At 40.7% G+C, this 12,202-nt stretch overlaps 2 protein-coding genes across 16 annotated transcripts in view; one reads left to right on the top strand and one right to left on the bottom strand.

Moving 5' to 3' along the window:
• Window positions 1–9,495, top strand: part of LOC120454244 (regulating synaptic membrane exocytosis protein 2) — a 43,998-nt gene extending 34,503 nt beyond the window's left edge. For 9 of the 13 annotated variants that reach the window (XM_039639362.2, XM_039639363.2, XM_039639361.2 and 6 more), the window contains 7 exons: window positions 226–351; window positions 682–940; window positions 4,482–4,659; window positions 4,722–4,889; window positions 4,956–5,839; window positions 6,223–6,386; window positions 6,626–9,495. In XM_039639362.2, the coding sequence (XP_039495296.1) occupies window positions 226–351; window positions 682–940; window positions 4,482–4,659; window positions 4,722–4,889; window positions 4,956–5,162 (938 nt within the window). In that variant the 3' untranslated portion in view covers window positions 5,163–5,839; window positions 6,223–6,386; window positions 6,626–9,495. The remainder of the gene's footprint in view (window positions 1–225; window positions 352–681; window positions 941–4,481; window positions 4,660–4,721; window positions 4,890–4,955; window positions 5,840–6,222; window positions 6,387–6,625) is intronic. The other 4 variants (XM_039639358.2, XM_039639364.2, XM_039639357.2 and 1 more) reach the window with 3 other exon arrangements.
• Window positions 9,496–10,675: 1,180 nt separating this feature from the next.
• The window catches only part of LOC120453840 (protein tincar), a 63,409-nt gene continuing 61,882 nt past the window's right edge, over window positions 10,676–12,202 (bottom strand). For 2 of the 3 annotated variants that reach the window (XM_039638734.1, XM_039638735.1), the window contains exon 10: window positions 10,676–12,173. In XM_039638734.1, the coding sequence (XP_039494668.1) occupies window positions 11,340–12,173 (834 nt within the window). In that variant the 3' untranslated portion in view covers window positions 10,676–11,339. The remainder of the gene's footprint in view (window positions 12,174–12,202) is intronic. The other variant, XR_005616567.1, reaches the window with a different exon arrangement.

The following is a 12,202-nucleotide window of genomic DNA, read 5'->3' as shown; positions in this document are numbered from 1 at the left end:
AGTAAAATGAGTAAAATGTGGGGAGTACACCCACTGATATTCATCCAAGATTTAACTCTAAAGATCCTTGACAATTCTAAAACATCATGTATTCTAAAAGAATATTTCATATATAATAAAAACAGAACATCGCCGGTGCACTTAGAAGCACTTAGCCTTAAGAAGTCCATCATTGTCAAAGTGTATTTAACGCCTGTAACTAATTTACCTAATGTTATCGCACAGATGGCAGCCTCTCGGACACCGCGAACGATCGAAAGAAGGGCGGCGGCGTCGACCAGGAGCGATCCCCAAAAGGAGGCAGCGGCATGGGCAAGAAGTCGAACTCAACCTCGCAGCTTTCGGCCACAGGTAGGGCGATTTTGTTCCGTTCTCTGTTTGCGCTCGTTAACCGTTCTCGTTCCGTTGCCTTGTGTTGCTCAGTCAGCCAGTCAATCGATCAATCAGTTAATCATTTGCCCAGTTATTCGTAGGCTCAGTTTGGAACTTGATGTCCTCCATGAGCAGTCATACATCTCCCTATTTTAATCCATAGCTTTGCCATTCGATTTTGCTTTTGCCCAACTAACCAGTAACCAAATTCATACCCATAACCATAGCCATATAGCCAAGCTAACCAAACTAACCAACTATAAAGTAATACTAAGAATACTAAAATTGTGTAAAATGCCATACTCGAAGGTCGTAAAAGACGTATGGGCTTTGGAAAGAAGGGTAAGAACTCGTTCACGGTGCATCGCAGCGAAGAAGTGCTGCCTGGTGATATAACGCGGGAACTGCGAACCGGTGGCGGATTGGGCGTCAGTCTTGGCGGTGCCGGTGGTGCCGCCGGTGGGTCAGGTGGTGCCGGCGGTGGCGGCGGGGGCGGCCTGTCCCGCGGCTCGTCCTCGGAGGCGGACGCCATCGAACAGTTCTTCGGCGATGGTGCCGGCGGGGAAAGGTGCGCACAAGTCCAACTTTCTACTCCAAACTATCTTCTCTCTACTCTACTCTAAACTTCTACTCTACTATGCTATGCTATCAGTTATTTTCGGTTGATTATCGTTTTGTGACTTTCTTTTTATGTTTTGAGTTGCCCTTTTGGAGAAGGAAAACGAAGCTGTTTAACGAGAGAAGCCAATGCCAATAAGTCTGTCGAATGAGATGATAAACATTAGTCGTATCAGTAAACCGTAACCGTAAGGCAGTAACAGTACAGTATCGGTAACAGCAACCCCCAACCCGAAAACAAATCCCCGTTTAGCACACAGGATGTTAGTCCTTCAATCCCTAGATATAAGAGCTTTTCATTCACTTTGCTCTCTGACTTTTCGCGCGCGCTCTTTGCCAAAGCTTCAGCCAAAGCTCTCTATGTCTATACTTTTTCGCAGGCATGTCCAACTTTAAAGTAACTTTTAACGTAGCCCGCATTTCCCAAGTTAACTTGATTTATTATTTCCGATATCCTTTAAAGCGCAGGCGCAGCAATACAAATTAAACCAGAACCAGAACAACCCAAAGAAACCAGCAAACCAAGAACCAACAATCCAATCCAAAGTCGATACGTATTTTTAGGCTTACAAGGGGTATCCCCCAATAATGGGGAAACCCACTTTAAAACGAAGCAAGGCACACCGAAAGCTTTGCCCATCCGCAGTTTTTCCCGAAAATGCCGGCTCTTGAGCAAAGCTTTCGCCTGTGCGAACACGTGGCACACACTTTTCGCACCCACTGTGCGTCGTTGTGGCTGGGCCCCATTTGCATTTTACTTTTGTAGCAGCATACTCTATTTACTATTACTAACCAAAACCGTACAGATTGCTAATGTCATATTGTATTACCAAACCACACAACATTTATTATTATCCTAGCGTTCTATTCGATTTGCATGCATTGAGCTAAGCCAACCTATACCTACTTATATACTCTCTCTCGTAACCACTCGTACTCGACATACCAAGCTACTACCAATCTATTGCAGCCTCTATCTCGATAAGTTATCGCCATAGCTCAAGCTAAAGCTAGTTACTTGGCTTCAGCTACGGCTTTTTGTTGTAAGCGGTAAGAGTCTACATCCCCAACACGGAGTCCATCCACACAACCGCGCAGAATCTACCCCTTTCAAACAAAATTAAAATCAAAAAATATTAAAGAAAATAAAAAAAGACCGTAGATCGGTTCAGTTCTTCGATTCTTAAGCCAACGAACTAATGTTTATCATCTGCCTCCCGCAAGACTCTCCTTCAGTTCGATTATGTTTATCGCAAGTACGAATCGGATAACTAAAGTATGTATGTATACAGGGAGCTGTCACAGAAAGTCAAAAGACATCCAACAACAAGAACTATAACCACAAAAACAACAACAACTACAACAATCAACAACCAACACACCACAAATTCAACAACAAGTAGCTCAAACAACAGCTGCATTATCAACAACCAGTAACATCATCAGAAAATTGGCAAAGAATCAAGACGCAAACAAAATTCGCATTGCACACGATATTAGTGGAACAAAAAGTGCATAGTAAATATATATAAGTCACAAGAAAGCTTCAACACTCTATAAATACTAGATGTGTAATACACAACCAGACGGGTTGAGTTTCTAGCATAACATCGCAATAGTTGTTGCCATTTACGCCACTAGTTTCGATGATTTTTCGCTGATATATAAATATATATATATACATATAATGTGTTCTCTGAAATCTTTCTTCTTATGGATATTCAGTTAAAGTTCTCGCTTGATTTTACCCCTAATTTTGTATTCCAATTTCCATTTACGCCTCTACTCTGTCTCGTTCTCCTCTTGGGGTCTCGCTGTTCGAGATTTGTGGTTTCCAAGAGCCCAGAGTCGCTATCTAACCAAACCCTGCATCGTCGCTACAGAGTTTTCAGATCCAAATGGGCTTGTGTAATTAAGTACCTGAAATACCAGAAATATCAATATTTATCATATTCCATTGGTGAACCAAAAGTAGTGGAGTTCTTACTGATTGTACATAGTGGGTTTATATTCCGACCATATTACTGTTGAATGTCTAGATATTGCCACATGATAGGGTCATCTTATTGATCGTATTCGATAGAGATCACCCCAACCACCCCCTGTATATACGCGCACACACACCAAATCCGTATAAATATGTCTTGTTGTCTCCGGCAGAACAAGAGCAATACCAGGCACAGTTCGCAATAGCAGGCAGCTCGACCAGCTCCGCTGGTCACCACCATATCACACTACCACCACCACATCCATACCACCAGCGGCAGTCGCGCGGCTCGGCGGGCAGCATCCAGCGGTCGGTGGAGGTTCCGCCGGTGCCTCCGGTGACCCGTTACAGTGCCGGCAGCATTCACTCGATCACTAGCTCCGAGGGCTCATCGTAAGTCTCCCGATCGCATCCGCATGGCCGCTTGGCCAAAGCAAGTCTATTATCAAGTCTATTATCACCTTTCCGGCCGAAGGACCTCTATCTTGCCTGCCTCTGTCTTTGTCTTTGTACCTGTCTCTGTATCTCTGAATCTCTGACTTTATTCTCTCACACTCCGACTGTCAAGCTCAATCTAAAACTCTCTATGCTTTGGCTTGTGTATATGGTAATCTGTGTGGCGATCCCATCTCCAATTTTCCTGTGTAACAAAACTATTTCATCCTGCCACTCTCTTTTATCGATGTCTATATGCGTGCGCCTTTAAATAAAAAAGAAACCGCTGAAGCGAGCCTGCATATTTTCTCTAAGTGTATTCCACTTTTCCTAACTTGAGTTCCGTTTGATTCTTCGACTTGTTTGTGTAATTTTCTGTCTTGTAATGTGTATAAATTGTGATTTTTTAACTTAATTTTAACTATAATTTTCAGCATTATCTATAGTATATATGTATATATGTATATAAAAAAGATATCCTCACTTATCGATGTGTGTGTAAATGAAGGGATTATAATAAGCCGATCACTAAACAGAGCTTTGTAAATTCTCTTGAATAATTCTCTTGAGAACCAGTATTCTCTCTATTTAGATGACTTAGGTTTCGGCTAGAAAACTCCTTGTCCTAGTCTTACCTTCTCTGCACTTTTGCTCCACGAAACGAAAGACACTTGCATGCCACCATCGAACTTTGACTCCACTAGTCTCTCTCCTCCGCACCCACCACAACCACACACCAGTATCACCTTAAGTATCACATTCACCACCGAAACCACCTCTCAACCAACAACACTGATCCATTTCAGACCACAGAACAGTTGCGATCGCAACCACCAACTGAAACTAAAACATCTACTGTCTTTCTACAACTCCCTGTGTATAAAGAGATATCTTTCTTTTTCTCTGAAAACCGAATTCCTTTCTTTGTGTAAATTTTGTTCCTAATTTAACCAAGATCTTGAGATGAGAGATGATACAAAGAAACATCACCAACGACGCTGTACTAAAGTGCTTTCTTTACTGTGCCCCACACCCAAACACCCTCGAAATCCCCGATCCGCCCACATAGATTCTCCCCTTCTCTGCGCAACGATGGAGCCCTCAATGAGTTCGTGGATGGCCTGGGACCTGGTCAACTGGTTGGTCGCCAGGTGCTGGGAGCTCCCTCGCTGGGCGACATCCAGCTTTCGCTGTGCCACCAAAAAGGCTGCCTGGAGGTGGAGGTTATACGTGCCAGGGGCTTACAGGTAGGTTGCAAGCCCACTTATAACACCTTCTGGTTTCCTAACACTTGGTTTGCGATCCCCAGCAAAAGGCCCAGTCAAAAATGCTGCCTGCTCCGTATGTAAAGGTGTACCTAGTGTCGGGAAAGCGCTGTGTGGACAAGATGAAGACTTCCTCGGCTCGACGCACCCTGGATCCACTGTACCAGCAGCAGTTGGTGTTCAAGCAGTCCTACACCGGTTGCATACTGCAGGTGAGATGTCATTAATGGAGATAGATGGCATTTTTTGAACCAATTCTTACCTCATTTATGTTCCAGATTACCGTGTGGGGCGACTATGGCCGCATCGAGAAGAAGGTGTTTATGGGCGTGGCGCAGATAATGCTCGACGATCTGAATTTGTCGAATATCGTGATCGGCTGGTACAAGCTCTTTGGCACCACCTCACTGGTCAGTTGTCCCACTAATATAGGCTTAGGCTCTAGGCGCTCATCCATAGCCTCACTCGACTCACTCAAACTCTAGATCTAAACTAAACTAAAATAAACTGAAACTCGACTAAAAACCAGATTATTTCAAACTCGATTCGTACAAGAATTCAAAAACAAAAGTAAAATAGAGATTTTGCAAATCGCAAATTTGATAAACAAAAAACACTTGCATATATTTATATAAGTCTACACACAGAACATATATTTATATAGTATTTAGCTCAACGTTTTGTTCATAGCAAGTTAACAGAACAAAAGTTATTTAACTTTGTAGCGTAATCAAGCTTAAAACACCTGTAAAAAGAAATCCCAAGCTCAAAAGATCAGTTGAAAGGTCCAGCCAACCAATTTAAAATTAAACCGATACTATACTGAACATCAAAGCATTTGTTGTTTTTAGTTAGCAATATACATATACAATATACATACGCACTCCAGTAAATCAAAAGCTTCTTAAACTCACGGAAACCCACAAAAACACTACTCCCATGAGGCAAAGTAGAATGAACCAATTCGCATTGTGTACTGAAACTGAAACATTGAATGGAGAGTTGATCGATAGCAAACCAATCAAAAATACCAAACTGCAATACCAAATTAATACCAAAATACGAAAATAACCTTTCGCAAGTCACCATAAATCACCGTTACCGTTAAAGTTACCGTTACTTCAACGTAGTTTTCACATAGACTCGTATAATACTCATATAGGTATGTTTCTCAATCCCCAACTACCCAATCAAAATCAATTTACTAGAACCGAACACAAAACCGTTTTGCTTAGCATTTTTCTAGTGCATGAGTAGTTAAGTATCCAGTTGATCCATTTTGATTCGTTATAATTTACGACCGCACTACGTATGCGTAATATTTTTCTTTAAAGTGCTCTAACACACAGTTTGACTTAGCTTTGGTAAAAAGCACCTACAATAACTACATTTCGAAACATAAAATGGCAAATCCTGGCTAGTCCACCAACATACATACATAATATAGCGATTTTCTAGGCCTAGCTCTTCTGTAAACCTATTGCATATATATAAGAATATAAGAAATACCAGTGCTGTTACCAACCAACTTTGAAACCACACCAGGGTCGTCCGATTGTTTGGGCCGGCGAATCAGTCATTATGGAGGAGCCGGGCGAATAACAGTTTCCAACACTAACGACACCCAAACAAACAGCCTCCACAACGAAAACACTTTAAGCACCCAAGCACAATTCAATTCAAGCGAACTTTAAACTGAACTGAATTTAGTAAGTGCACCCAAATCAATATCAATTTAAATCAATTCAAGCTTACTCCCTACTGCTAAAAGAAAAAAAAAAAACACACACACATTCCGCCACTTTGCCATTTTACACAAACGAAAGATATAACCCGATTCAAATCGAAACCGCTACTAAACCACTTTGTTCGAAAAACGATTAACAACACCCACAGATAATAGCCCCCCAGTTAACTTGTATGATAATCGATCCGCGTATAATTGCAGTAACCATTCGCCAGTGCTGTCAGCCCGGCAGCCAAATAGCAAAGGACCAAAGGACATCCTGCATCGGTGGATCCCAGAGGAAGCCGCCCGATCCTCATTCGGCAGGTCGCTGGCCTAAGCTAAGTCCACATCCGTTGATTTTCTATTCTACGGCGGCGAAAGACTTTGGAAGAATACAAAATATAAGTAAAGATAAATATCTAATTTTTATAAGTCATGAAAACAAATGCATTTAAATAAACCGAGATCAGAAAACAGAGAACACAAGAGCAGAGCAGAGCAGACTCAGTAAAATGTTTAAAACGTAACTACGGAATACAGCTAAACGATAAATGTAGAGGCAGTCTATGTATACATATACACATACAATAACGGATAACATTTGACAAAAGAATACTTGTAAATTATGCATATTTAAAATAATTTTTATTACACACCTAGATCAATATTATTTTCGTAATACGATTACTACGATTATTATTACTTAAACTATTACTGATAAAAGCATAAAAAAACCAAAAATGAACAAAAAGAACAGAGAACACGGAGAAGGTGGATAAAGTTCAAATGCTAGTGTCAGTCATGCCTAAGCCTTAGCCTGAGCAGAGACGCAGAAGGATATAAATTGTTTATTGAATAAATAGCTAAATCTAAATCAGTAAAGGGAGTTATAGATTTTCAGAGACGGGAGTTATTTAAGTATATATACACACATATATAAATCGATATATACATAAATATATTTACTGTTTAAGCAAGCAAAGAACCACTAACACTTAAATAAGCCTAACATACAATAAAACCGATAAAGTTAAAGCTTAAGATTAGGTAACTAAAAGGAAGGGACATGAGATATGTATTAATCGAACAAAAAGAACAAAAATAACAACAAATATTTACCAGGCCAGAAAGACGAGAAAGTTTAACTAAATAATGCAAAATCTGAACCTAAGCTGTACATAGGAGATCCACACACGTTACATATACACCACATCCGGATATCCGACTACTAAACCAACTACCGCTTCCCCGATTTAAGGCTATATAGCTTTTCGTTCGCTCTGCGCCACCTTAAAAAACTCCGCAGTCACCCCAAAATGTGCGAGTTTTTGACGTCGGCGATGAGGATATAAACATATTTGAGGCAAAAAGTATCGTTTAATTTAACTTAACTTAGAGCAATGGAAAGCTATCTCTCTATATGAATATATTATAACGCGATTTTGTTGTAGCTCCCCTCGCTTCACTAGTCGCTTTAGCATCCTTTTGCCGCTTTGGTTCCAATCAACTTGCCTCGAAACGCATCAAGTACCTTCAAGTTAATAGTGTGAGCTGTAAAAATCGTTACCTGCTTGCCAAAGATACACGTACACGTACATACATTAGCATATTTATAGATATGGAAAATGGAAAAGTGTAACGGAATACCAAAAATAGTTTGCAATTGACCGCGAGTTTATTTGAGATATTTTTTGGCATTCTTTTGGGCAACATTTTGCAATGCATTCCTGGGGAGAAGCAAACATATCACTGGCCTGCAAACAGATGATGGATGGGAGCAGTTAACTTTTATAAATACAAATTAGGTCATAGGGCAGAGGGATGACTATGAAGGATTATGGAGGAGACATCTAGCTATTGTTCCTATCCAGTTGTTTAGTGCTCGTTTTTTTGCTTTCACTCATGGCTACAAATATTTAGTTGAACCTTTCCGTCCATTCATTCAGATACACACAGCTATACATAGACACAGTTGCAACTACAGATGCAGATACAGATTGAAGCGAAGTTAAATAATATTTATACAAGTGCATCTCCATCCAAGCAGCAGCTTCCTTTATCAGAACTAAACAACTTAGAGATACGTAATGAAATGCCGAAACACAGGGACAATGCATTCAAAATGTTGCTGCAAAAAAATCACAAAAAATCGGGCATCGCGCTTTTGGGAGATTGGGAGGATAACGCGCTTTAGATATTTGAAAAAAGCAAAACTACCAGCGAGGTTTCCAGCAACTAATTATACGATATATAAGTCAGAGGAACATACATTCAGATACATACAACATTATAGATAATCAGATTTGTAAACTCCGCTCTTCACGAACCCCATACGAACTTTTTTATGATAAAACTCTCTCTATCTCTAAACCTTTATATTGTTTCCACAGCTCTCCTTCAGCAAAACATTCAAGTTGCTTTGATCACATAAATAATAAACTTCGGCCTGGTCGACGTTAAATGCCCGTTCCGGAATCAATTGGTTTAAGATAGATACAAATTGCTGAAGAATAGTGCAAAAAGAATATTTCGTAGAGGGCATTTCTACCGTACAGTCATAGCAGAAATTCTTATTAGGATTCCTATAGAATTCGTTACATTTAAGTCACAACAAAGACGAAAGCATATAGAAAGTGTTAATGAAGCAAATGATATATTATGGCAAGTTATTTCAAAGGCAACCAATACAAGAAACAAAACGCTATTTACTAAGTTCAATTCGAGTGACAGGTGACGTTAATACACGATACACAAAATCAACAACACGAGAATATATCATTTATTGCAAATGTTGAACAAAATTGATTAAAAAGGCAACGGACTGCGCTCTCGTTGGGCGTCCCGAACACCTTATATTGTATTTTAATATCTCGACAACAATCGAAGGTCGAGAAACGACAATAAACTGTGAAATGAATATGTAAAAACAAAAAACAAAAACAAAAAAAAAACACAAAAACCAAAATTATACTAAAATTTGCGGAGAGGAGAATTATTAATATTGATGAACACAGAAACTTGAATTGTGTAAAACTAAAAACTAAAGAGAAAATTTAATGAAAAGCAAACATTTAAAGAACAAAACAAAAGAAAATTCATTAAAAATTGTTTTTTAATAAAGGATAAATATGTGTTTTATTACGTCTTTTTAGGAATGTTGATCTTCTTAGTTATACATTTGAAATTGGCTCCCATGTATTATTTCCCCATAGTAAAAACTCGGTGTTTGGGATTTTACATAAAGCGGTGGTATTTCTTTATTTACCATTGATAAACCATTTAATTCGTATATTGTATATATAAATAATTTAAATATTTATAAATTTATATTGTGAAATATAAATGTGTTGTGGATGCATGCGCCATATCGGATGCTCTGTTGCGCAAAAAAAGAGACCCACGATATAACTCAAGTGTTTATGATGTTCTTCAAGGGCATACTAAGTATCTCTTTTGGATATTTCATTCGAATAATGCTTTAATTAATTGGAAATTATTTTACAAAAGTTTTCTTTCCTAACCGTTCACATCTCGTTTAGTATAGTGCGTTTCTCAAAGGAACCAAGTTAATGATGACATACTAAACTATATTTATGGTCTATCCACTATCGTATCAATGCTATGAATTTCTCAAGCCAACTTCGGATCGTTCAAGTTCTGTGATGGGTGTGCTTTTCAAAATGTATTATATTACTAATCAGTCTTGACAACAAAAAAAAATACGACCAGCTACGGTAATGCTCTACCAAAAGGGTCATCAACTGAATCTAGTCTTTCGTTTAGATATGATTCCAGAGCACTCATTGGCTCCGATCCAAAACAGGAGTACATTTATCTACTTACGCAGGGCACATAAATCAAATCAAGTAAGCGGGTGTATTGGGTGCGGGTGCTGAGGGACGAGGTCGAAAGTCTTGTGCGTGTGAGATATGTATGGGGCGTGGATAGTATTCAATCGTATCATACATTAGATAATGTTCATATTGTCGCTTTGTTACATTACATTTTACATTCATCTTAAACGGTAAGCGTTGAGAGACCATAGAAAATACATATGCCAAAGCCTTGCTGGGTGTCTATCCTCTATGCCGACTAGCTGAAGCATAACGTGTTGGCTAGTTAGTGCCATAAAATTACCATTTTACAGTTTAACCTTACAATAAAAACCATAGAATTGCAGCTTAAATTCGTATGCCTTCTGTTCATTCCAATTTTCGTTCGTTTGATAAGAGAAATTGCTTAGGGGGAAATACTTTGAGTGCTTGCACATGATCGAGCTATGATATTTTATTCTTTTTGCATTAATATTTGCTTAGGTCTTACAGTTAGCTATCGATATTCATTCATATATGATATGATAAACTTTAGTTTACATTGATTACTTAAACTCGATTAGCTTATTATCTTACACATTGTATACGAGCATAGCATGTATAAATATAAATATATATTAGATTTAGATTTAGCCGTAGACGTAGGTGTAGGTGTAGTTTAGATGTAGATATAGTTAAGCTTCAATTCTCAATTCTTTTTAGTGGGTCATCTGGGTGGCAATTAGCGCTACACTCTTGAGTGGATCATCGTCAAGGCAAAGCAAACGAAGAGTAATTTAATTCATTTGGGGTCCGGTAACCAGCTGATCCTTTGGAAGATTAGTGGATTTGGTATGGCTTCTCTGGGGGCCCGGAGCTGTACAAAAACCGAGATGCTAACTTAAAGCGATATGGGGTATAGGGACTTACGGCATTGCAAGTTGGTAAGGCTATGGGTTTAAAATCCGATTGCAAATTAAAATCCAACATTTAACACTTTATAGTACAATGTTCCATGCCGTTAAGCAATCAGACTTTAACCTATGGCTTAAGGGGGTAATACATGGTGCGCAATGCTCTTTGCAATACATAGTATAAATAAACTGGGATCCCTAGCCATCCTAGTGCAGCTGGGCCGTCACATACAGTCCGCAATCCTGGTCGGAGGCCATCGAGTAGTTGGCGGAGTCGCGATCCTCCGGAATCGTGGGATGAGTCTCGTGCGGCAGCTTCGCGAAGGCGTGGTGACCAGCTCCGTAGCCCAAGTGTCCGTAGGGCGACTCCGCCGCCTTGGTCACGTGCGGCAGGCGGCGCAGAAAGTGCGGATTGGAGTAGCGCACTCCATTTGGCAGCGTGGTGTGCGGCTGTTGACCACTACCATTTCCAAGGGCCACTGAGGCATTGGCGTAGTGCATACTGTTGGGCGTCATGAAGCTGGAGACCTGCGATGGCGGCATACCGCCGCCGCCCATGGAACTGGTCATTGTCGAGGTGGAGGCGTAGCCATTACCGCTCCCGGCGAGCTGCTGGCTGTGACAGCCCACCGGCAGTGGCATCGTGCTGCAGTGAGCCGTATAGTCGAACTTCTGCTCCGGAACCGTACGCTGCGGCGGCAGTGTGGCACTATTAATGACCGCCGAAGAGGTGGCGGAGGGATCCGCATTGAAGCTGGACATGCGCATGTTGGTGCAGCGACCGTAGGGCTCTTCCTGTATGGGCGGCTGTGGAGGACGTGGTGGTGGCTTGCTGTTTGCCCTCGGCCGGATTATGACCTCCAGCTCACGCTCCTCGCCCGAGTGAACGCCACTGGAGGATTCGGAGGGGGCGCGTTCCGGCGGTGAGGTGGTGTTGGTACTTTCGGTGGTGGAGGTGGTATCGCTGCGCGGTGTCAACGCCTCGTTGGGAACGCCCGAATCGGCGCGACGTAGGCAACGGGGTGTGGAACTGGAGGCAATCTGGGAATGGGACACAAACATAAAAAGAG

Source organism: Drosophila santomea, chromosome 3R (genome assembly GCF_016746245.2).
Source record: "Drosophila santomea strain STO CAGO 1482 chromosome 3R, Prin_Dsan_1.1, whole genome shotgun sequence".
Classification (NCBI taxonomy): Eukaryota; Metazoa; Arthropoda; class Insecta; order Diptera; family Drosophilidae; genus Drosophila; species Drosophila santomea.
Note: the sequence above shows the minus strand (reverse complement) of the source record. Positions and strands in the feature narration are given on the sequence as shown.